The sequence below is a fragment of the Condylura cristata genome, unplaced genomic scaffold (assembly GCF_000260355.1).
Source record: "Condylura cristata isolate star-nosed mole 26May11 unplaced genomic scaffold, ConCri1.0 scaffold00022, whole genome shotgun sequence".
Lineage (NCBI taxonomy): Eukaryota > Metazoa > Chordata > Mammalia > Eulipotyphla > Talpidae > Condylura > Condylura cristata.
In genome coordinates, this window is record NW_004567123.1 from 12,889,944 (window position 1) to 12,917,069 (window position 27,126).

General features: G+C 39.7%; 1 protein-coding gene across 1 annotated transcript in view; it reads right to left on the reverse strand.

The window, feature by feature from the left end:
• Window positions 1-27,126, reverse strand: part of PLCB4 (phospholipase C, beta 4) — a 322,936-nt gene that overhangs the window by 96,888 nt on the left and 198,922 nt on the right. Inside the window, exons 4-6 of the mRNA XM_004687176.2 lie at window positions 11,379-11,459; window positions 10,454-10,513; window positions 9,024-9,167 (exon numbers count right to left, since the gene is read on the reverse strand). Coding sequence (XP_004687233.1) covers window positions 9,024-9,167; window positions 10,454-10,513; window positions 11,379-11,459 — 285 coding nt within the window. The remainder of the gene's footprint in view (window positions 1-9,023; window positions 9,168-10,453; window positions 10,514-11,378; window positions 11,460-27,126) is intronic.

Here is a 27,126-nt window from a genome sequence, read left to right on the forward strand (position 1 = left end):
CAGAACAGGCAGATCTACTGAAATACACTGCTGAGGGGAGCAGCAGGTGGGTCAGGAGAGGTCTGCTGCACTATGTGGGTCACCTCCCTGGCCAGGGATGAAACTCTTGCAGCAGTGGCTGCAGACAGCTTCATAGTGCTGTGGCTTAATCTGCTGCACTACCAAGGAGGCCCTAGAGATAGGTTCTAAATGACGTTCAGAAAGGTTTGTCATTTGGTACACACAGTGCTTAAAAAAATGAATACATCCGTCACCATCTTAACAGTAGTTGATTTCATGTACATCAATTCAGATATCCAGTACCTCGTGGGAAAATCACCACAAACAACAATCTAGCCACCTCATGTTTTGACAGTTGCACAGTTGGTTGGAAGTGGATGCTGCCCAGAAGTGGTGTATGCACACCATTCACTGACGTCTACACCGATTGCTGTCTGTTTTTACTTGGTAACCATGTCAATACTCAGAAGACCTCCCTGGCTCTCACTGGCATCAGAGTTTACAACTTCTGTTCCAAAGGAATGTTGGCTTTTGCAGAAATTATACAGAAATAATTCTAGAATTCATGAAGAGTCATCCTGCATGCACCACTGAAGTACTAGAAGAACAGGATGAGAACCTATGCAAGCAAGAAGGAGCAAGAATGATGAAAGGTGGTCGTGGGAGGCCCTGGGAGACAAGTTTTGCCTGATTCACTGAGGAGTGCAGGCCTGCCAGGCAGAATCAGATGGTCTCTAAATTCAACCAGCAATAAAAACAAATGATTCCCATTATCTTTATTGGGCAAAAAGAAAACCCCTAGGTGGAATGGGGGCATTTAAGGCTTAGGAATATACACTGGCCCACTCACTTGCTCTAATTCACAGCTTTGTCCTTGAGAGAGCTCTTTACTACCCCTTACTGATTTGCTTCCCATGAAGTCAGAATGACTGAAGGAAAAAAAAGAAAAAGACCCAAAAACACCTCAAAATAAAAGAAGAATGTGCCAGCTTTTAGTCTTGGGGAAAAAAAAAAATCCCCCACAGACACCATTCCCTACTGGAACCTCAAAAAACTGTGAGTCACTGAGGTAAAGAAACTAAGTATACTGGGGTGAGGATGACAAGAACTTCAGATTTGTAATTTAGCTAAATATAAGCATTCAGCAGCCTTTGGCTTAAGTGAGCCTGGGAGGCAGATCAGGGAGCTTGATGGCCGTTGTTGAAGGATTCTACAAGAGAAGCAGGGTATAATGCATTTATTGAGCTTTTGAAAAGTTCATTGTATACCAGAACCACCCAGAGGGCTACTCAAACAGGATTAGTGATTCAGTAGGTCTGGGGTAGGGCCTGAAAACCTGTATCTTTAATAAGTTCCCAGATACTACTGGAGCAATTGGTGTAAGGACCAACACTTTGCAAAGCACTGACATATATGATACAATTAAAACTGCATTTCAAGAAATTACTTTTATTTTGTTTTGTTAATTAATTTTTTAATTGTTACAACAGGATTAACCAATCAGGTGAATCAGGTATCACCAATCTATTTCTGGAATCAGAGAAGCTAATTCATTTCAGTCGTGCTTTGTTGTGTTTTTAGTGAAATTTAATCCATGGTATAGGCAAGTGCAATCCAGAGGCCTATTGATCTACCTGGATGGAGTGGAAACTTGGTGTGACAGTTGGACTAAGTCTACTTGTATGCTAAACCAAAAGGACTAAACCTTCTTTGCCCACCATCAGAATCATCTCGGGGGCTAGTTAAGATTATGAAGTTTCAACACCAGAATTTCAGAGTCATTGGGCTGGGGCAGCTCCTGAGAATTTGCATTTCTAAGAAGCACCAGGTGAGATTGAGGCCTCTGGTCTGATTCCTCTATGAAGCTCTATGCTAGACTATTCATAAAGGAAGCAGTTGAGGGAGGGAAGCTCTGTAGGGTGTTCACAAAGCCAGCAGGAGGGACTGACTAAATAGTGAACTTGATTATTTTTCGACAAAGTACAAATTCCTTCTCCAAGAACCTTCACAGTAAGCCTTCTACTCCACATTATTCAAGTTTAGCAAAGAGATCTTGACATTGAACCAATTTGCTAAAATAAGATCTTATTACATATGATAAGCTACCTGACTTTATCTTTTTTGTATACAAAAACTACACGCAACATTTTCATAATTTAATTTCTATAGTCGTTATTCATGTGCTTATTTGATGACTTGGTTACAAGCATAATTTATGGAGCTTGCCAAATATTTACAACCTGTGTAAAGTATAATGAGCACTATGAAAATTGTTTACTCAGTCCAAATCTTTGTAGTTTGAACCTCATAATAACAGTTTATTTTTGTAATCAAAGGAAAATTCAACTTGTATAAAATAACAGACTTATTTGTGGAGATTTTAAATGAGGATTACATTTCAACCTCATGTACAGTGATTCTGTGATTTCATTTTGTTGTACAGTGCCAGCTGTAATGTAATGAAAGACATCTGAAGTCCCTTTAACTTGCCAAAGACCAAAATCCTTCTGAGTTAGTTGAACTGAGCAGAAAAAAAATACACAGAAGAAACTGAGTTGCTTTTCTAACTTAAGTTGTAATAATGTTTGGTATTATTTGTAGTACTTATGGTATCATCGTGGGCAAAGAGATGAGAATGATTCCAGAATAAAATGGTTTTGTTATATATATTTAGGGGAAAAATAGGAAAACATTTTCCATGTAGTTTTATTCATAGATGTTTAAGCTATATGACATATCAGACTCACTTATTACTCACAGGCACCTTGCGTTTAAGAAAAAGTGCCAGCAATTTGTTAGCAGTTTTTTTTTTTTTTTTTTTTTTTTTGTAACTGGAACAACAGGAAGGATTTAGGTAAGAAGAAATGAATGATCTTAATTGATAAGAGGCCAAGCAAGATGCCAGGGTTAAAACCTCTAGTCTTGTCATGGATTCAAGGTAGCCCCATTACGTCCTGAAAAGAGATCTAAAATTAATACTATGGGATCCCAGACCTTTTTGATTATCACTGAAATTATACTTTCTCTGTCTTCTTGTCAAAAATCATTTCACTAACTTAGAATTGGCTCTAAAAAAATGAGGTGCACTGCATTAATAATTACATAGATTTATCACCCGGCTTAGAATTTATTGATTCAATTAACATAAATGCTTCAGGAGAACACGTATTTATTGAGCACTTATTAAATATTAAGCACTTAACATCCTAGATGTTGGGGATGCACCATCAAACAGAATATTGTACACAAAAAGAGGGAGGCAGATAGTAATTGAATATAGAACACAGAGCCAAGAGTGCTAGGAAGAAAATAAAGCAGAATCGTTAGGAAGTACTAAGGGGAGGAGGGATGGGGAATTCCTATTAAAGTGAAATTACAGCAGTGACTTGAGAACTCTGAGGGAGAAATTACTGAATTTAACTGGAGGATGAGTGTGTTCTAGGCAAAAGGAGCAGTACCCGCAAAGTCCCTGAGACTGAATGAAAATCCAAAGAAAGAAAGACTGTAAGTGAAGGCAGAATGAAGAAGAAAAGTGAGGACCCCATATTTTGCTGAGCTTGGGAAGTTATGCTGGCACTTAAGCATAAGTGGGGTTGGTCTGAATTATGTTTTTTTGTTTTTTTTTTAAGACTTATTTATTCATACATACAGAACTGTGTTACAAGTCAGAGGCACAGGGGCCCTGAGAACATTCACCAGAGAGAGAGCAGGGAGCAGAATAGGAAGACTGAAGAAGTACACTGCTGAGGGGAACAGCAGGTTGGTCAGGAGAGGTCTGTGGTGCCACGTGGATCACCTTGGGGTTGGGGATCGAACTCGCACTGAAGCGATTGAGGCCAGTTTGCAGTGCTGTGCTTTAATTGGCTGCAGCACCAGGGAGGGCCCTGAATTACATTTTAAAAACATCTCTCTAGTTGCTATTTTCAGACTAGAACTAAAAGGGGCAAAGCCAAGGCAAAGAAACCTGTTAGGGGAGAAATTATATTGGCCTGAATCACTCTACTCATGGGGATAGTAAGAAGCAGTGAAATTCTAGATACAAGAGTGTCTGTTAACGGATTGATGAAGGGTCTGAGAACAAGGCTTGCATAGTCACAGCAACTAAAAAGCCAGGAAGAAGACTGAAAAGTCTGGAATCAGACTTAAATTTATGATACCACTAGTTATTTCACAGGAGAGAAAGGTATAGAGAATTGAGCTCAAATCTTCTAGAATGGAGATAGAGTGGTAAGGCAGCTGAAGAAGATGCAGGCTGGGCTACAAGATGTCTTTTACACTGCTTTCTTCTTTTACTGAAAGAAGTACAACCATGTTTCATTGTCGTTTTACTGGAAAATATTTTGTATTTATTTGAAATCTCAACTCTGGGAAACTCAGATTTCATGCACAACATTACTGACTTTAAAAACACCTACCTGATGCTGGTGAGGATGTGGAGATAAGAGCACTATTTTACACTGAAAGTGGGAATGTAGAATGGCCCAGCTGCATGGCAAACAGTCTAAAGGGTTCTCAAAAGATTAAAAATGGATCTACAATATGACCCGGCAATTCCATTCCTAGGTGTCGACCCAAGGAACACAAATATACAAATTCAAAAAGGAATGTGCACTCCCATTTTCACTGCACTACTATTTACAACAGCTAACCTATGGAACCATCTTAAGTGCTCCAAAACAGATGAGTGGATCAAGAAGATGATTTGTGGCGACATGGATGGAACTAGAACGGATTATGCTAAGCAAAATAAGTCAGATGGTGAAAGATAAAATACTGGATGGTGGACTATAGATAAACCAGACAAGGGGTCATATAAAGCCAAACTCAAAAGCTAACCCTTGAAAGCTAACTATAGAACCGAGGTTTTCAGAGGGGGAAGCGAAGAAGGCCATAAGCAAAGGTGCTTTGATGGGGGGAATGTTATGGTAACAACACCAGAAGAGGGGGATCCTATATTGGTAAGATAGAAACCAACATCATCTCAATCAAAAATGTGTTAAATAAATAACACATCTACTTGAGATAAGAAGTAAAAGTATCCGTGAAATCCTTTGAGACATGGAAGAATGAGGAATATAAAATGGTTTGCTTAATCAAGTTGATCCTCTGAAGAGTTAAAGGAGTTAAAAGTTGGGAGTAGGCTTGGATTCAATGTTGGGTTGAGGGAGATTTTCAGGATGGCCATACTGTAAATATACTAAGTATCTAGGAATAAGGACTGACTAAACAATCTCAAAAGGTTAAATCCTTCTAAGCAAGCCCTGTATTAGAATTTATTTTCCTTTATGTGTTGAGGATCAGACCAAGAACTTCATCAGATGTTCATTAGACCAACAAAACTCTTCAGAACTCACCATCAGTGGTTACATTTTGATGAGATCTACTCTCTCCCTTGACTACCTCCTGCAAGTGACTTATGTTTCTTTACAAGCCTGTATATGTCACTTGTAATAAAAACAAATATACTGATAAAATATGCGTGCAGAAATAAAGAGGGGTCATTGAATATTTTGGAAAGATTTCTCTAAAGGCAAGTTGTTAAAATTGTTTTTTTCCACATCGAACTTTAGTGTGAATAGACCTGAAGGATTAGGGAGAGAAGCCATACCATTATAGAATTGTCCTCCAATGGCTCCACTGATGTCTTTAAAGTCTCAGATGGACTTTAAAGAAACCAAACAGAGGGGCCTCCCAGGTGGTCTAGGGGTTAAGTTCCAGCACTATCACCATGTTGGCCTGCGTTTGATCCTCAGCCAGGGAGCTAACCCATGTGGCACAGCAGACCTCTCCTGTCTCACCCGCCGTTTACCTTATTATTGTGTTTCAGTGGATCTGCCTATTCTGCTCCCCACTCTGTTTCTGGTGAATCCGATCACCCCCTGAACATCTGGCCTACACCCCAGTTCTGCACAAAACAAAACAAAAAAATAAAACAAAGAAAGAAAGCAAACTGACTATCAGAGACAAAGCATTACAGCCGAGGGACAGAAAAAATATAAACCCCCCATCATTAAGACTTATATTTAAAACTCTTCAGCTTTAACACTAAAAGATCAGCTAACAACTGAATCACACCTATATGCTTCATGTAGTGTTTCAGGTATATGTGTATTACTTTTAAAGCGATGACTTGCTTTACCTGGCATATTTGTGAAACAATGTGTTCAGTATCTTCTCCAAATGTCAGTCAACCAAAATGACATGCTCTAGCCATGATGAACTACCTGATTTCCACAATAAGATTAAGATTTATATTTATACTACTAATTATTTCTAAAATTGTACATTGTAATTCCCAGAAACTAAACCTTTAATCTCCTCAATAAAAGCAGACTTTGGTAGTATGAGTTTGAATTCAAGTAAGTACAGAATTATTTTATAGTCCTTACTTGTTTGGCTAGCTAATTTTAATTTTTAGTGGGAATGCTACTAGAAAAAGAAAACTAAATCTCCTCTTTAAGTATATACTCCTGCTTTAGCCTAGATATGCTAGGGATTTCGGATTATAGGTTTCAGAACATGGTTTTTAAACAAAATGGACAAAGACTAACTAGAAATCTCACCTTGTAAAGCAAAAACATTACGGTATTTACAGATGTGAGCCATCTCCCCTGGACTAGCCTGGGTTGTGACATGGTCTTTTAACACTTGGTTTCATTTTCCTCACTTGAAAACTAAGGTGGTGAAAAGCCCTTCTTGAGTTCCATTTCCAGCTCTAAAATTCTGTGATTCTGTGATCCTAACAGGACACTTAGATTAAAGGTTTTCAGTAGGAAAGATGGTGCACAAAGCTCTTTCCAGGTAGTAATGCTGGCATGCTCACAGCATCCCCAAGAGCTGATATTCTGGGGTTACTCCCATTTTACAGATGAAGAGAATGAAACACAGAGGCCAGCTGTGTCTAAGTGGGTAAGCGGCAGGCAGGGATTTCAGCCCAGCTGCCTGGACCAAAAGTTCAGATTCTTAAAAAAAAAAATGTATTTATACATACAGAACTGGGGTATAGGCCAGAGGTGCAGGGGCGGCGAGAGACCACCAGAAACAGAGTGGGGAGCAGAACAGGGAGATCGACGAAGTACACTGCTGAGGGGAGCAGCGGGTGGGTCAGGAGAGGTCTGCTGAGCCCTATGAATCACCTCCAGGGCAGGGACCAAACTCTCACTGAACCGGCCTTGGCTTGGCTTAATCCCGCAGTGCAGTGTTCAACCTGCTGCGCCACCAGGGAGGGCCTCCCCAAATCTACATTCTTTAGTTCATCCTGAGTCACACAATGAGTTGACAAATGCCAGGGAATGTGTCTACAGTATGGTTTTTATGCACAATTCCAGGCAGTTAAATATCTGTATTTGATGAACAACTTTTTATGGATGGCCAGCACAGACTTATGGGATTGAATGCTACCCTAGCAAACAGTCCCTAGAAAAAACTTTTTAGCAAATACACTGTTCTCGACTCAGGAAGAATGCTTGTTTAGATCAGCAGGGTTCAAGAAAACCATACAAACTAGGGATACATCTGAGAGAAACAAAAAAACCCGAAGGCACAGCAAAATCTCTTCTCCCAGGTGAGGTGATCAGAACAACACACAAAACCAACAACCTCCTCACAAAGATAGAAGAAAATGCTCTCAAGTAACATCTATCCTTGGCTACAAAGTCACAAGGCTCAGAGATTCTCAAACTTCACTGCACAAACAAGTCACAGGGGAGCACTTAGTAAAAAGTGAAGGTCCTGGATCAGTAAGTATGTCTGGGTGGGCTGCAGACTCTATTGTATAACCCCTCCCAGGAGAAGATATATAGCTGGAATGGGGACTGCTCTTTGCCCTTTATGGTCATGGAGTTTCAGAGCTCAATTCTGTTTTGGGTTAAGTCTTTTAATCTCTTTTTCTTCAAAGAACTTACTTATTCAACACTCCCTTCTAGTACTAAACTGGTATCTATTATGATGGCATTTCTCACTCAATCCAACAGTGAGTTTCTGCTTACAAGGTTCCTAGGAGGATGAAATGCTCCCGACCCCTTTTCCTGACTCCCCCAAACCCAGGTCTCTGTAGTGAGGCCTGGTGTAGTGAGACTGAGGTGTCTTCACATATATTATAGAAAGATAATGGGAGGAAACCCTGTTCAGAAGCGCCACCATCTGAACATAAATGACTTGCAGAAAAATACCTTAGGCCTGAGGCTTTCTGCTTTGGCCATCATTTTTTTCAAGACTCACTTGTCAGACAATCGTATATTAGATACAGTAATAAAAGATGGATCCTTAATACTTTGATAACTTAGTCAAAAGGGATTAGGAACCACACCCATGCTCGAGACCTGGGTTGTTCACTGTAATAGCCATTAACTATATGGAATTTTTGAACACTTGAAATGTAACTAGTCTAAATGAAAAAAAAAAAAAAAACAAACACATCAGACTTTAAAGACAATAGAAACAGAAGAAAGCAAAATATATCTAATACATTTTATATTGACTTCATATTAAAATGACAATATTTGGGATATACTGGGTTAAATAAATAAAATGTTTTATTAAAATAAATGTCAGCTGTTGCTTATTTTTACTTTTAAATGTAACCGTTTGAAAAATTCAAATCATGCCTGTGGCTTGCTTTAGATTTCTCCTGGGCAGTACTGATCTAGGCACTAGCTATCCACACTGTGCTTGTCAAAAGGGACAACCTTGTCCTCACCTCAGACCTATTGAATCAGAATCTGCATTTTAACAAAATCCATGCTGATTTCTGTGCACATTCAAGTTTGACAGTTGTGGGGTTTGTTTTTTCTATATTACAGAAGGGGTTCAGATCATTGGTGTATGTGAAGAAGAAGCTAAAAGCATACATAGCTCTTGCTGAATCTCCTGCACTAACCTTCTAGCAAGTCAGAGGAAATGTTTTCCAATTTAAATTAAATTATCATACAATTAAAATATTTAACAATGATACAAACTCTAAAACATCACACTACATATACATGTAAGAGGAAAGGGAAAGAAAGTCATTTCACTAAGGCTACCTTGGTTACTTCTGGATTTTCAGCTACCATGTAGGTAAAACTAATGTTCACCAGGTCTGTACCACTGCAGACACACACTATCCGCCCTTCCAGATCATTTTCTGCTTTGCCAACAGCTTCGAGAGCAGCCAGGATTTTGGGATCCTGTATAGAAGCATACAAAAAAAAAAAAAAAAAAAAAAGGGTTAGATCACAGAGCATAGAGGAAATAAAATAAAAAGACACCAACTCATAGTGAATATATACTATACAGAAGGGCAAATGTTTTCTATGGAAAATGCCTAGGTAGCTCATATTCTAAAACTTGCAGAGATAAAAAATCTTCAAAACACAGCATATTACTTGAACTCATTTCATAAAAAAAAAGGGGAATGTAATATTATTGATCTAGAAAGCCAGGCATGCAGGTCTTCTGAGTTTAGGTTGGATTTATTAAAGGATCTGGAAGATGGTAACAGGAGGGAAAGTCTCTCTCTGGGGTCTTCTTGTGTCCAAAGCAGGAGGTTCCCTAGCCCCCCAAACCCCCAACCCCAGACGTAATTAAGGCTTCATACAAAAAAGCATGTCAGCAACAAGCAACTATAGTAACTCAGAATGGAATTAAATTTCTCAAGCAGCTTGGGTAAGATGGATGAGTATGTTCATCTCTAGAAGTATGGTATCCTCCTGTGGAATGAAGACAGGTGCAGATTTGCCCCAATTAGTAAACAAGGCAGTGTCGTTGTCAACCCAGGGAGCTCAGGGGAAGTGCCTACAGTTACACAGAAATCTCAGCTCACAAAAAAAGAGGATAGCTTTTTTTAAAAAAAGAGAGGAACACAATTTACTCTGAACATCAAAAAACCTGCAGGGTTATTATGGAAAAGGACTAAACACTATTCGAATATTCTAGAAAAAAATCTGTTAAATTCCTGGCACCACTGGGCAAACAGCCTTTTATTCAAACAAATCAGTAACAACAAAGAAGACAGAATTATTCACTCTGGCTTTTTTTTTTCTCTCTGAGAGAAAAAGTCTTCAAGAAAAGCCGAAATGTGCATCGCACAGGTACCCAAATTTAAGCTGCCTGAACTATTTAAATTTACACACACACACACAAAAAAAAAAACCATAGATTAGGCAATACTCATGATTTGTGTAGGAAAGTTGGGTGGGGACTTGTCAAATTAATTTCTGAGTTAAAGGAATTGTTTCTTTTTTAGTGCTAATGTCATGCAAAGGTTTTCCTTTTCCAAGGTTAGTAACATTTGTGATATAACTAAACAATACAATTTAATCACCCAAAGTTAAAGATGAGATTTCTAAAGTGCATTGGTTCTTAATTCCACACTGACGATTTGGGGCAGTAAAGGTTAAACAGCATTCTGAAGACTGTTTCCAATCTAAATGAATTTCTGTTTAGAAGAACAGCCAACACTAATTACAGGTACCTTCGGCGTGGCTCCCAACCGAATACTGTTGATGAGGGAGCATTCTAGCACTTGTCCTTCCTGAAAAAGAATACAGCACAATGGTGAACCTACATTCTTTCAGACTTATGGAACAGATAAAGTACTTGGCAAATGTTAGTGAGGATGAAGGCAGTGCTGATTAGAGTAAGGTAGAAGTGCGAAAAAAGAACCATGCTTTCCACCACCACAAATGGTCACGACCATAAACATTCCATTCCAAATACACACACACACACACACACACACGATTGTGCAAGAAGTATGTGTGTGTGTGTGTGTATTCAAATGACTGTCACTGAAAAATTATGAAGTGTTTATTATAAAATGCTGGCTACATTTAGATATACAATAGCATTAATAAGATGTATCATTATATGTGTGTACATGAACTATTAAGTGGGAAAAATGCCAACTTTTATATAACTCCAATTCTACTTTTCTTAAATTCAGCACAGAAGTTCATTAAGTGTGATTGTGATGTCAACCATCAAGTTAAGCCCCAGGATATATAAAATGAACACTCTTAAAGCACTTTTGCAATTTCAGCTGAACATTTCTTCTAGGGAACCATCCTAACGCCAGGCTTGATTCAGACCTGCCTGTTTGAAGCTCCTCTAACAGCCTGACCTTCCTTTTCATAACACTCAAGGATTTGCACTTTTTTCCCCTTTCTTTTGATGCCTGACTTTGCTCCTAGACTGGAATCTATGATTGTAGGGTAATGTCCTTGATCACCACTATAACCTCAATGCCTTGTACATGGAAGAATATTTTTTTTAAGATCTTAAATGAATAAATAAGCTTAGAATCCATGCCCTCCTGGAACACTCTCTCTACTTGTTGAGAAATAAAATCGCTTCAAGCGGACAGTAGGAAAGAAGAACTTGCTGTTCCTGTGCCTTACCTTGCCTTCACTTCTCCAGGTCAGAAAGAAGCCAAATTCATCCACTTTGAAGAGGCAGTTGGGTTCAAACACAAAGGATTCCTGTTAAAAACAAATGTGTTGATCTGCATGATTCACAACCAATAAAAATGCAAATATCTTTTATCCTCTAAACAAGGGAAAATGAGAAATCACTCTTTTGTATCCTGAATCTAATGACCACATTTCTTATTATTATGGAATGTTTTCATTTTAAAAACATTTTGCATTCATTTTATATTAAAAAAAAAAAAGGGATCAACTTTATGTAGCATCTTCTGCTAGAACAGTTTTAAGAACAAAATACACTGATGTCCTGAAGGTCATAGACATTAAAGATGCTTTAAAAATCTGGATGAAGACTCAAATATTCTAAGGTTCTAGCCTGGGTGGGGGGGGTCTATCTCCACAAAGAAGGAGCTGTAACCTGTGTCTAACATAGCACAAAAGTAGCACAAAAGTAGTCAGGAGATAATTTTTTAAAGCCATCTTTTCCTTTTTTTTTTTTTTTAATATATTCGATTCAGCATTAGATGTTTACTTAGAAAATTGCGGAGGATTTTGCTTTTATACACAGCCTCACTTAGTGTCATGCAAACCAAGACTTGAGCTTCTCAAAGTATAGTTGTTGGCCAGCAGCATCAGCATCACCTGGGAACTTGCCTGACCTGCACAAGTTAGGGTTTCAGCCACAGGATGACTGAATTATTGTCTCTGGAACTTGGCTCCGGAAATGTTTCAACACACTACATGATTTTGATCCCATGTTGTAGACTTTGACTCCAGAAACTCGGAAATTACAGAATCAAAATTTGAATCAAGAGGGAGAGCGCAACACAGGGTCCCCAGAGTAAATATGGTTTATGCGACTAGAGGATTTCTGTTTTTTTAGCAAGAAATCACCCACATGTTCAAGAGCACCAGGCTGATCCTAAGGTGTCAGTGAGAGTAAACATGTGTTCAGGAAATGAACCCAGACGCCTTCTGTCTTTTATTTGCATCACACCAAGACTTGGCACCCATGTGTCAACAAATCCACCAGTTTCTTCTCATGACCTAAAAAACTTGTCCTCCTAGGTTATTACAACATTCAGCCATAAGGAACCTGTCTGGCAAACACCAATCAAGGTGGAGACTTAAAATAAATAAGGAGTAATTATAGAATTGTGATTTTAAGGGCAGTTCAGAGTCTTAGCCTCACCTATCACATCATATCTTTCTAAATTCCAGGAGCACAGTGACAGTTATCAAGGTCAATCCAATCAAGACACTGCACCACCATAAAGCGTCTGAATCTAGAGCTCTGGGGACAAGTACCCCTGAGTCCTCAGAGTTTACCAACACCAACTTGAAATTTCAATTCCTAACATCCCACTCTTGGACCACTTCTGATCTAATACTTGACTCTTTATTCTCTACTCCGCTATATTTACTTGACTTCTTTGCAACTTCTCCTACCCTTCAGACTTCTTGACCTCTATCCTTGCCTCACTTGTTTCCATAACCTTACACTACAATCACTCCCTCACAGATATCTTCAACCCAATGTCTCATTTTCTGTTTTCTTAGCCAAAAAACTATGCCCATCCTATCCATATTTTATCACTGCACTTGATGAAGAAAACCACAGATATGGATTGCTGCCTTTAGTTTAAATTCAAAATTATAAGCTTCAAATGGATGGAAAAATGACTTTGAAACATATAAGCCTTTCTTAAAAGGCTCCCCACTTTTTGAGAGGACTTTTATTTGGCTTCTTCTTAAAGTCTTTTACTCCTCCTTACAGCCAATTACTGTGTTATGCTAAGAAAGGAAAACCATTAGCTGGGAACTCTTTCCTGCTTTCTTGTTAGTAAAGCATATTTTCTCTCAAAAAAGTTTAATTCTCCACACCACTTCTGCTCCAAATTCAGTCCCTTGTCAAATTTCATTCTCTTTTATGTACGTAAGGACTTCAGTCTTTTATCACCAACATTTTTCAGCATTTTTTTTCTCTATTAGATGATTCCTATCAGCACTCAAACATGCACTCTACTTCCTTCACTTACTACCTCATATTTTGATCTTTTTCAGGACATGACACTTCGAAAATTCTCTCCACAATCAGTGTCTTCATTGCTTTGCTTCTATAATATCTTCATCTCTGACCAATTCCATCTGCCTTCTAGTTCCCATCATCCTCTGAAATTGTGCAGGCCAGATTCATCATGACTTTCGTACCACCGACTAGTGTGTGTACACAAAATCCTTGCTTTCATCTGACTTGATCTCTGAGTGGTTGACTATCCCCCCACCCTTAAAATATTCTCCAGTATTTGGTTATGGTTGTGTTCCATTCCTCCTCTGAAAACACTACATGTTTCCAGGACTCGCTACTAGGAATTCTCATTTCCAGTGGGTTCCTTGATCTTCTTTACCCATACGACTTCAATATAATTTATTTGTTGAAGGATCCATCGTTTAGGAGTGCTAAATTCAGATATATATTCTCTATCTGACATCTCTATATAGAGTCACAAAGTTAGTATATCCCTAACATGAATTGTTTATTTTTATTCTCTACCACAAGTTCTTAGTTCAATAAGTGTTACTAGCTAACTTCCCATTTGTTGACATCCTTGCTTTTCCTTCATCATAGCCTATCATTTCCATTAACAAGTCTCCTTCCATCGCATTTTCCAACATCTATTTTATTCCATTGCCACCACAACCTTGGCCTAGACAATCAACAACTCTCCCACGGATTGCTCATCTCATCTCTGCTCTTTCTTCCCTCAGCAGATTGAATTTTTAGATGCTTCATCAATTACTAAAAGCATTAGATAAATTCCAAGAATATTTGGATAAAATCCCAGTGCCTTACTATGGCCTAACAGGTCCTGCATAATCTGGGTCCTTCAGATCTCAGGTCACTTTTTGTTCTTTGTTTTCCCTGTTACAACCACCAGCAGAACTTTCCCCCTTGAACCTATCAAGTTTTCTCTAGCCCCAGGATCTTTGCACTTACAGTTCTCCCAGCTCAGAGGCCTTCTCCTACTGTCTTTAGGGTAACAGGCTCCTTTTCATTCTATAGGCTTGGTCTTCATTCTCCTTTCTTCAGAGAGGTCTCTTAATAGGTCTCTCATTTTTATTCTCTATTATAGTATTGTGATATGTCCTTGCTTACACCAATCTGTCTGCATTTCTTTGTTTATTGATTTGCTTCACTTCCATGAGAACAGTCTTTGAAACACTCTTGTTCACCTTTGTGTTCCCAGTGCCTAACACATCAAAGCTATCCTGAAACTAAATTCACATAACAAAAATTAAACAAATGACTTTTCCCAAAATGTGTTTTTGCAGCAGGCCAATATAGAAAACAAATTAAGATGAAAATACTCAAATTGAGAGTGTGGTGCCATGTCCAGAATCCATCAGGTTCAGTGCCTGGAGGGCTGCCATGGACCTTTGTACAAATACAAGGGCATCACATTTGGGCTGTCAGCCATGAGGAAGTAGAATCCCTCTTTCTAATTCATTAAAAACTTACCTAGGAGGATGAGTATGATTTTGAGGTCCTGCCTGAGAATCCCTGTTGGACTAGAAGCTCTTGCACCTGAAGTTTGAATGCCATTACAAAGAAGTTGTTTTCAAAATGGAATAAAAAAATCTCAGCGAAGAGAATAATATAAGAATATAATATAAGAATAATATAAGGAAGATAAAATCAGAATAAAAGACAACTTCCAGAAATGCTCCCTAGCAACAAAATCAAAAAGAGAAAAACTTATCATCTATCAGGTACTCATATAGTTCATAGACAAAAACATGGCAGTTGCTAGGAGAGGCAGAAATTCTCCAGAGGACCTCAGAGACTGATTAGAGAAATAATGTGCCCAGTAAAATCCACAATCGGCTTATCAACTGTGGCTGGATCATTCTCGAACCTAGTGTGTTCAAAGTACCCATGAAAATCAGAGCAAATTTGAAGGAGAGCAAATGACATAGAGCAAATGACAGGAACTGAAACATAATCTCTCACTAATAAACAGAACAAACTCACCCTCTGGTGACTGAGGTACACAAACTCTAGTCTTCCCCCCGCAACAGCTGTTTTAAATTTCACACAAATACCTACTGACCAGAACTGGGGCTAGGCCCTCTGACCAAAACTGAGGTAATAATAGTCTAAGCTCTTTTGTCAGAAAAAATTTCCCCCAGATTTGGGAAGATTCTCAAAAGAAGCTGATATTTTTTCCCTTTGCAAATCTTGTTTATTTTGCAGTTAACAAAAGCAGGTAAGGAAACAAACCATAATAGAATTTCTTCAAGGGGGCTCAAAATTTCAGCTCTCATATGACTCAGTTAAAATTCGTCACAGTCACACTTTACAACTGAAGGGTTAGTTCAATCATCCAGCCCAACCCAGCACTTTGCCTAGGATGGGGAGAGAGAAGAGAGGAAAGGGGAACTCCCTTTATAAAACTACAGAAAAGTGTGTGTGCATGTGTGTGTGTGTGTTTGAGAGAGGCAAAAACAGCTTTTATCAGACTCACCATAGCTAGAGGTTATTTACTTATTTAACTGTAGAACTGGGTTGTTGGTCTGAGGTGTGGGGGTGAGATAATTCACCAGACACAAAGTGGGGAGTAGAGCAGACAGATCTACTGAAATACACTGTTGTGGAGAGCAGGTGAGACAGGAGAGGTCTATTGTGCCATGTGGGTCACCTCCCTGGCAGGGGGTGGAACTCAGGGCATCATGGTGACAGTGGTGAATAGTGCTGAGACTTAACCCCAAGGCCACCAGGGAGGCCCTAGCTAGAGGTTATTTAGGAGTTATTTGTGCTTCAAGAATGCTTGCTAGGGAGATCGGACTACTAGGGCTTTCTGATACTGCTCCCTATTCTATCCAGGATAGAGTATATTTAAAAGTCATTATCTTACATTATTTTCAGTTTTTTTTCCTCGAGAACATACTCATACTACTTCAATATTATTCAAGATCTCAACCTATCTTTCAAAGATCCAACTTACTATAAGAATGACTTAAACTAGAAATATTTTTCCTTTCTTTCAATTTTTAAAGTTACTTGGTTAAATAGGATTTAATACCAATTCTGCTGATAAGGAATGGCAGAAAAGCCAATAGGTTAAATACTCAGACTAAAGTGGAAGAAAATATGTGGGTAGGTGTCTACCCAACAGGTAGATGATTTCTTTTTTCAGGTAGATGATTTTAATTAGCATCTGTCATCATTTTCCCCCTCTTCTCTCCTGGCCTCTCACTCACCAACATTAATCATTTTTAAAGTTATCTTTCTACTGTGGGGTCTACATCCTCAAAAAGGGAAACATTCAAATCTTATTACCAACCGAAGATAACTATTCAGGTGATCTTTTTGCTTGTGATTGGATAAGTAGAACAGGATATAGGAGGGAGTGAAATGAGTGTGGACTCTCATATTTCATCATGAGTCTAGTGTTTTCTGAGTAGGAGGACCCTCAGGAGGTGGCGATGGGGCCCAGACCTTGAAGTTTATAGTTTCTGGGTTTGCACGTAAGCCTCTTTGCCAGGCTCTGCTGGAGAATCTTGGTAGTAGTGCCAGTTAACCTCACCAAGCTTCACATTTTCCATCTGTAAATTGGGAAAATCAATATACTTCATAGGGCTCTCAAAAATGACAAATTATCAGATTGGGACTCTCTACACTGTCCAGCAGCAGTTTCCCTAATGGTACCTATGCCAGGTGGCACAGCAACCCAGTCATCACCAGACTGTCTTCACTCAGGATTATGAAGAGCTTAAAATGTGAGTACAACAGAAGCACAGAATTTTTCTGTTAATAAATTTCACCTTCACTTAAATAGCCATGTGGGTTAACAGCTTGAACAATGCAGTCTTGGAGATAAGGGGAAATGTTCAGAGTGGAGTAAGTTCTCTAAGGTCACTGTTGGTGAGAAACAGGCCAGGGGTGCACACTTGTTTCTCTGACTCAAGGTCCCTGTTTACTGTCAGCCTTGACTGACCGTGCCCCCACAACCCGTCACCAATGAATTGCTGAATTTCCAGCATAAAAGCATTGACTTGGTGCACTCAACCTTTAGGTAAACATGGAACTCACCCTCCTGATTACCTCATTTGATATCAAGTGGCGAGAAGAAAGCAGGTCCTTGTTAAAGTCATAGAGAGAAAAGTAATGTTAGGGGAAAGCCATGAAGGTCTTATCAGATATAAGTAGTATCCTAAAGTACTAGTCCCAAACAAATGATCCTGGGTGCATCGTTAAGACTGGAGCACAGGTGACATCTGGAGCACAGGTGACATCTGGATAGAGTTAACCAAGAAAGCCAAGAGCTCCTGCTTTCCATCAGGTCCTGGAAGCTCAGGGCCACATGAGGCCTCACGACCTATTTGTCTCAGCTCTTTTTCCAGAGGAATTCCCTAAGCTCTGTATCAAGCAGATCCTTTCTGATTCTGCATAAACATATCTTCTCTCAAATAAAATCACTAAAATTAAAGCCCTTACTGAAGACAGACTGCTGTCAGAATGATTTATGGCCTGCTGTAACAGATGGGCCTGGATCCTTAAGTTGTTTTTATACTCATGGACACAGTTTCCCCTTGGAAGGATCCAGAATGTTGATTTCAATTGTTAATCTCCCTTCTATTTTGCAGACCCTACGAAGCAACCAATACTGGGCTTCTCAGCTCGTGTTCCATACACACAGGGACACACTGGCCATGGCTGTTCCTTCACAGACCCCTGCTATGTGTAGCCACCCTGGGAATAAATGTCTCAGGTCTCTCTGCAGCTTTGGCATTCTTGTCTTTGGTCTTTGGTTCTTTGGCAGATGTCCCTGTTGTGTTACATTGTTTACATTTCATCTAGACCTCTCCCACTGTATTTGGGGTTCAGCTGAAACCCAAGAGGGGTACATAATTGTAGACTCCTGACAAACAAGCTGAAGGTCTGTGGCATCTGGAAACACAGAGAGAGCCACTTCTTTACCACCACCGAGCCAAGTGCCCTGTGAGTGAGGGCGCTGCACTTACTCAGCATCAGAATGCTCTGAGCACTGAGAAAATGGCGTCATTCACCTCCACATGTCCTACAAGGGAATACTACCACTATTCCCATTTTATAGAGGAGGAGCTGAAACATGGAATGAAACATCTTGCCCAGCTTTACGTGACTGCTGGCTATGCCGAAACACACTCGAGTCATATCAGCTTCGAGGTTAATGAACAGAGGTAGCATTGCTAGGGAGCGGGTCCAGGTAACTAGCCACTCAAGTTAAAAGAGGAAGGAGGTTTCTGCTCATATTGCTGAATGCCAACAACCAGCACTAATGTTAAAGGAGCTTCAGAGATGTTTTTATTGTAATTATGACATTTCTTAAGGATTCCCTTGTGAATCCTGCCAACCATACAGGCTGTATTTGTTACCAGTTTGTTATGGGAGGAGGTGGTGTTTTTCACTACCTTATGCATAGAGTCAGAACTTTTTTCTCAGAGCTGAGTACCAAGAAAAACCGCTTTTCCTGATCTCTTCCTTTCCTTGAAAGTCAAATGGATGAATCCTACAACTTGCAAATTCTATAAGTGCTTCTCTTTTCCAAGTTTTTTTTAGCCACCGGGAAAACCAGAAGTAAAATGGTGCTCGCATCTTTAATTCTGTAGGATGGTGTTGGTGTGCACAGTATTTGTTTGATGATTTTACCTCCAGTTTGCTGTTCTTTTGATGTTTATTTTCTTCCTTCCACCTAAATCCTTTTCTATTCATTTTATCTGGTGGTACATATTTCTGCATTACCACTTCCTTTGGGAGGTGGAAGAAACAGCATTGACACCTGTTTCAGAACACTGGGTATTTTATATTGGTTTCATATTGAAATTGTTGAGATGAAAATGTGGCTGGACTCTGGCAGACTGATTTGAGCTTCTTTCTTCATCTCCAAAAGGACAGTACCAGCAACAATCAGAAAAGATTAGCCTGCTATCTAAAAGTAGAACCTGGTAGGAGTTGATAGGTTAGCTTTTGGAACTGGAAGAGGTACCACCATTAGTTTGGAACATTTTTTGAGGATTTCTTTTGGAATCCACCTTGGGCCAGCTTATAATGTTATTTATAGCTCTCCCTCAGGGCTACCTTTATGCATTAACTTGCATGACTGGAACCCAGTAAAAAATTATGTATCATTATTAGTAATATTATTTATGTTGTTAGTATAGATTATGATTAATCACCCAAGAAACAAATGAGGTAAACATAAGGAACCCTTTCTTAGAGATGAGAAAGCTTCTCCAAGTGGGGTTAGGAGGTCACCCATGAGGATACAGATGACATGCAGTCTATATTTTGGAAGAGAGGACACTTTCGCTCTGTGGATCTTTTACAAGAGCAATTGTACCAGTGGATCCCTGTTTCCACTGACCCAAAATGGAAACCTGGAATCTAAGCATGAAGATAAAGTACATGAATTACTGTTGAGCTGGACTCATTGAGAGTTTGGTTTCTGCACAGGTAGGTGAGCTTGTATTTGCTCTTCTCAGTCCAAGTCAGCCTCATTCTACATGAGCCAACAAGGACAAACGTTCAAAACACAAGTTCAGCTTTTGCCCCCTTTACAGATGTGTGGAGAACTAGTTAACACAGGAAATAATCCCTGGAGAATCCCTGTTCCTGCCAGATATGACAGATGGTGAGAGGACAATCAAGCGAGCTATTCAGCAAGTTTCATAGGTATGAGACCTGTTGTCTCTCTTGGGTTCTAAATTCCACATGTCTCTCTTGGGTTCTAAATTCCACATAGCAAGAAAGAAAATGTCTCTATCAATATCCAACTGTGGGCATTTGGAGTGTTCATTTCTTCAGTGATGTAAGATATAATGAACCCTTATTATGCTAGGAAGTAGGACATTTTAATCCACTCATTTCATTTTCTTCTTACTTCAGAAATGAAGACTTCACCAACGATCTGAGTGAGCAGGCTCAGAAGAGCCCATGAAAGCTTTTCAAAGCCCCCAGAGACAGCCCGAGCAGCTTTCTTAAAATTTCAGGCCCTATTTTAGAAAGAAACTGAAGTTTGGCCTTATGGTGCTTATTAACAAGGTCTCTGACATGTCCTTGGCTCTGTGAGAATTTGGTCAGTTCAACTGGGATTTGAATTTGAGGGAGAGGAAGGAAGTGTTCTGGTGAGTCACCTAAGAGAGGTCAAGCTGTATTTCTGACTGCTTACTTTATGCTCATAAATAGTTATGAATTCTTACTTTCTTTCCTACTTCCAGATCAAGATGTTAAACCATGGGGACTCTCTCTCTCTCTCCCCCAAAGCATCTCCAGGCATTCTGAAGCCAAATCTAAATGCTCAGATTTTGAGAGGGTCCCAGGTTACAGCAGGACACTGAGACAGGTTCCCAGATTCTGCCAGACAAAACCTGAAAAAAAGTGTTCTTAAGCAATATGACAACTATCTCTCACATTACAGAAGGGAGAAGAAAGCCCACTGCCTTTAAGATCAATGTGTGGTCATTCAAAGTGACTTTCCTAGGCATTTTTACCTGTTAGTCAAAATGACTGCATTCACAATGAAAATGAAGAAAATTTTTGAAAAGAACAGCTTACCCAGAGCCTGGGATGATAAATACTTAATAAATACTTAAATAAATATTGAAAATATAAGCTGTCACTTTCTCTTTTCTCTGCTTCCTGCACTGCTCCCACTCTCCCTTTCTACCCCTCAAAAAAGATTCTCTCCCGACCAAACTTCAGCCAGGCTCTTCTGAATCTTCTTTGCTATTAGGCCTCAACTTTTGGACTTCCGGGTCTGTCTTTGTACGACCCAATTTTAGCCAGAATGCCCCACCTCAGTATCCAAGTACTCTGGGTCTCTAATAATGTTCTTGACACTCTGCTTTTATCCAAGAGATATCCACTCATTCTAGGTAGCTTTTACCAAAGGTCTTACTAGGTTGGCTTCTCCAGAATCTCCTCTTTCTCCTCATGTTTCTTCTTAGTGATTTTCCATCGACAGACTCCTGTAGGCAACCAAAAGCCCCTTTTCTTGTTTTTTTAGAGCTTAGGTCAGTCTCTCTCCCCTACTTCAAACCACCCCCTGCCCCCCATACATGCTGAATGCAGTCTGTCTTACCATCCAAGTGCCACAAATAACTTCTTCAGCATCAGTCTATCTTCCAACAAGATTCTAAAACACTGGGAAATGTGCTTTGTACATGTGCTTGGATCACTATCTGGTAAATACTTCTTTCTGGTCACACACTTTGAATGAACAAAACAAAAAATCAAACAAACAAACAAAAAAAAACTTCCAGAATAATAAATTACACGGAGCAGGTGATTAGAAATAAAGTAATACAGAGGACAGCTATCTGAAAAGACAGTGAAGGAAAGAACACATGTGACTGTTCTATCTGGGCTGGGGGAAGGGTGCCTACTGTATCAGTTGCTTCTTCTAGGAAAAGATAGCAAGATAGACTTGGAGTATAACAGGTTCATCAGCGGAAATACAAATGAAAGAGAAAGAGAAAGGAGCAGGGAGAGGCAGGGAGCGCGTTCAGACCAGGTGGTAGGACTAACAGTTGTGATAGGAAAGGAGGGAAGGGGCAGCCTGGGTAGAAGGGTTTCAGCCCGCAGTGTAGCTCTGCGAACATCTCTGCCAGATGGATGGAAGACCCAGAGAAGGAGGAGCCTGGTCTGGGGCGAGATAGGGCTAACTCAGTTTCTCTGCCATGCCCGTCATTGGGCAGGCACCTCAGTATGAATATTGCAGGGTGGGTACTGAAGGAGCTGCAGTTGGAGGAGGTCTGCTCATCACACTCCAAGTGGCAGGTTTCTCCTGAAGGCAGAGTTAAGTGGCACACCTGCCACAGAGGACATCTCTCTCTAGCTCCTTCTTCAGAGCCTCAAAAAATAACTGGTGGTGCAGCAGGTCAAAGCACAGCACTAAGAAACTAAAGCCACTTCAGCATGAGTTCGATCCCCGCCCAGGAGGTGACCCACATGATGTGGCAGATCTCTCCTGACCTGCATGCTGCTCCCCTCAGCAGTGTACTTCGTCAGTCAGCCTGTTCTGCTCCCAATTCTGTCTCTGGTGAATCCTCTCAAGGCCCCTGCACTTCTGGCCTCTCAAGGCCCCTGCACTTCTGAAATAAATCTCTAAAAAATAAATAACTTTTCTAGTTTCTTGGTACCCTTATAATTCTAGAAAGTAGGAACTCTTTAAGTAAGAACAAATTTGAGTCAGGTATGTAGCCAAGGAAGGACCAGGGTTTGTGTGTGTGAGAGAGATTTTCTGAATATAGCATATTTTGGCTTCCCCCCCACCCCAAGAGATTAACAAGTCCTAGTTAATATTTTCTTCTCTTCAAGGTTAATTTCTATTGGTCACAGGATGCATGTTATAGCAATGCTCTTAGGGACCCTTGTTCTCACAGGTAAATATATGAAAAATAAATTCTTTCCATCTTAATTTCCCTAAAGGAATCAAATGACAGACTCCTGGGCATGGTAAGATAGATAAAGGAAATGGGTGACTTAAAAAAGCTAACGAGTTCCCATTACTGAAATTTAAAAAATATTTTTAAAAGCTGTACTTCTTAGATCATATATGTTTATTATTTATTTTTATTTATTTTTTAAAGATTTATTTATTTATGCATACAGAACTGGGGTACAAGCCAGAGGTGCAGGGGTGGTGACAGGCTTCACCAGAGATAGAGTGGGGAGCAGAATAGGCAGGTCAAGGAAGTACACTGCTGAGGGGAGCAGCAGGCAGTTCAGGGGAGGTCTGCCGCACCATGTGGGTCACCTCCAGGGCTGGGATCCAACTCGCACTGAAGCATCTGCAGCTAGCTTGCAGTGCTGTGTCCTAACTCACTGTGCCACCAGGGAGGGCCTGATCACAAGTATTTAAAAAAAAATTCTTTGTGTGGAGGAGGAATAAATTTTCTTGCCTGGGTCTGGAAAGAGACAGCAGGAGAAAAGCATACAAATTCACTTAAACTTTATATTACATGGGGATCTTTGCAAGTAAAAAAAGACTCAAAGAAAGCTAGACCTCAGGATTTTTGTTCAGAGATCTGATAAAAATTAGGCCAAGGAGCATGAAAAATGGGCTATAAACGAGGGAGTCTACCTCATCCCTTTGTCTCTGTAGATGAGGATGCTCCTTTCCTCCAGGTGAAGGAAGTCAACCCTCGCATGGGATTTTAGCATCTTTTTCAGGGAGGAGGTGGGGTAGGGAAGTCAGAGTGACATTTCTATTTCAGATGTTTTCACAGATTCCATTCAGCTCAAAATATTTAATATGCCAAGGTGCCACATTTGGGGGTAGCGCATCCTGAACCCCCTCCTTTGCATATGAGAGCCATTGCAAATCAGCAAATCATAACACAGACAGCTGTGACTTATGTACACTCTGTTATCAACACAACACTTCTGGGGAGCCCAATCAATCAGTACATGTTGGATAGCAGGCAATTTCTTAACTGATGTAAGCTTCTCACTCTTCATCTGGATAATTAGTGTGATAATCACATTCAATACTCACAACCACCTGGGATGATTGATGCCAAGTGCTCAGCACTCTATCTGGCACATAGAAGGGCCCTATTTCTAATATCAAATATAAAATGAGGTCTTCCCTGGTGGCACAACAGGTTAAAGCACAGCACTACAAAGCTAAAGCCACTTTTGCATGAGCTCAATTCCTGGCCAGGGAGGTGGCCCAGATGGCGTGGCAGACCTCTCCTGACCTGCCTGCTGCTCCCCTCAGCAGTGTACTTTGTCACTCAGTCTGTTCTGCCCCCCACTCTGTCTCTGGTGAAGCCTCTCACCACCCCTGCAACTCTGGCCTGTACCCCAGCTCTGTATGCATGGATAAATAAATAAATTGACCTTTAAAAAATAAATAAAATGAAATTTCTTTTATTGGACAGCATCCCTTACTCCATTCTGATTGAGGGGGTTTCTCTATAAAGAACTTTAATGGATTTGATTATTTTTTTCCTTCTAAGGAAATCTAAGAAGCCTTACCTTGCCTTCTGCATAATGGGTCTCAACCATGAATTTTGTCACCAGAAAAAAATAAGTGCAATTAAATATAGATTGAGGGATAATTAGGGTGATAATCACTAATTTTTGATTCAGTAAGTCTGGGGTGGGGGCTGATAATTTGCATGTCTAGCAAGTCCTGGGGTACTGCTGGTGCTGCTGTAGGGGTTCATACTTTGAAGCCAATGACAAGCTATGTCACTTTTGGCAAGGAAGATGCTTAACTATATCGTCTCTATTTTGCTATCTGTAAAAGGTGGCTAAAAAAGACCTACCTAACAACATGAGGCTTAAATAAAATATTGTTTCTTCAGGCTTTACACAGAAACATCACCTGCAGAGCACCCAGTGAGTGCTTGGAGTGGCAGATATTTCTACCATAAGTCCTAAAAAACATCTTTCCGAAAAAGCAACCCAAATTACTGTAAAAAACAACAACAACAACAAAAACCAACAAACAATTATTTGTGATTCTTAGGAGCAGGAAATTCACTCCTATGAAATATAGCTTAAAGTAATCCAATTTTATTACTCTAACAGGAACTTCAAAATGATTCACTTCAAAATATACTGTATGTTTCATTTGACTGCTAATTCCTTCACACTTGGATGAACTCTTTAATTCAATCTCCAGGCCACAGGCCACATGTATTAGCATAATAAGTCCCCAAGAGAAAGGGCCAAGAGAATGCAGGCAAGACATCCTCTGGGTCGTTTCACCATCAATAGAGGCCCATGAGTTGTGCCTCAACACGAATTTCAAAAATGAAGCTAGATTACTACCTTGCACCATACATAAAAACCAACTTGAAGTGGATTAAAGAACTAGACATAAGACCTGAAATCACAAAATATCTGGAAGAAAAGGTGGGTGAAACACTACATGACATATACCTCAGTAACATCTTTAAAGATACATCACTCAGGCCCTCCCTGGTGGTTCAGTGGGTTAAATCGCAGCACTAAGAAGCTAGTCACTTCTGCATGAGTTTGATTTCTGCCTGCCCCGGAGGAGATCCCACATGGCGTGGCAGACCTCTCCTGACCCGCCCGCTGCTCCCCTCAGCAGTGTACTTCGTCCATCTGCATGTTCTGCTCCCCGCTCTGTCTTTGGCGAATCCTCTCACCCTCACATCTCTGGCCTGTACCCCAATTCTGTATGAATAAATAAATACAAATCTTTAAAAAAAAAAGATACATCACTCAAAGTAAGGATAGTGAAGGAAAGGGTGAACAGCTGGGACTCCATCAAATTGAAGAGCTTCTGTACAGCAAAAGAGACACTACATAAAACAGTTACCCCACTGACTGGGAAAATTTTTCACACATAATACGAATGATAAAGGACTGATCACAAAGATATACAAAGAGCTGAGGAAACAACAAATATAAAGTGAACAACCCCATCAAAAAATGAGCAGAAAAGCTACAAAGACACTTCTCTAAAGAGGAAATGCAGATGGCCAACAGGCAAATGAGAAAATGTTCAGTATCACTTCTTAATAAGGAAAATGCAAATCAAAACCACAATGAGATATCACCTCACACCAGCAAGAATGGCACATATTAAAAAAGTAAGCAACAATAAATGTTGGCGAAGGTGTGGAGAAAAAGGAACTCTCAGCACTGCTTGTGGAAATGTAAACTGGTGCAACCACTATGGGAAGCTGTGTGGAGTTTTCTCAGACTGCTAGAAATGGAGCTTCCATATGATCCAGCAATTCTACTCCTAGGCATCTACCTAAAGGACACAAAAACAATAATTCAAAAGGACACCTGCACCCCTATATTTACTGTTTCCCTATTTACAACAGGGAACATATGGAATCAACCCAAGTGCCCCCAATATATGACTGGATCAATAACATGTGGTATATATATATATATATATATATGTATAAACAATGGAATATTATTTAGCCATCAAAAAAGATAAACTAATGGATGGAACTGGAAAAGATCATGCTTAGTGAACTAAACCAGAAAGAAAAAAGAAAAATACTGGATGGTCTTATTCATAGCAGGAGTATAAGGGGTTAGTAATACACACACACACATCGATATCTCAGAAGTGTGTGTGTATATATATAACAGGAGTGTATACCTATACATATACATACATATATATATATATAGTAATTGTAATAAAGTAAAAAGAACATCAGCAAGATAAAAACTGGATGGGACGAGCACATGGGACTAATGGGACTATGGTGATTGCACATGGATGAAGTGGGAAGTCCATGGGGATTACAACTGAGATGAAAAAATGTACAAAATGAAAAATTATAGGTGCTCTAGCCACTGCATTCCTGCTTACCTGCTGTCACCCAGATGACTTGAAGGAGCTTATATTGAGCATTTTCTTATTTATGCACTGATAGAAAAACAATCAAGACCTAACACTGCCACTGAACTACTGAATTTTAATTAAATTCTTTAGCCTAACACAGCAATACTTCACAGATCTAACAGGCTTCCTCAGCTAGTTCTTAAAATTTTAATTTGATGCACTGTTTAACCACTTCCTTCTTCTTTTGTATTTTTTATATCTACAAATTCCCTATAAATCTAGTGACAACAGATTTTCTTCTTTAGATTCCCAATGGCTATTGCATATCGTCCCAAGAATACATCGTCCTTCCTTCACCCTTGAACAGCATGAATCTCAAGTTT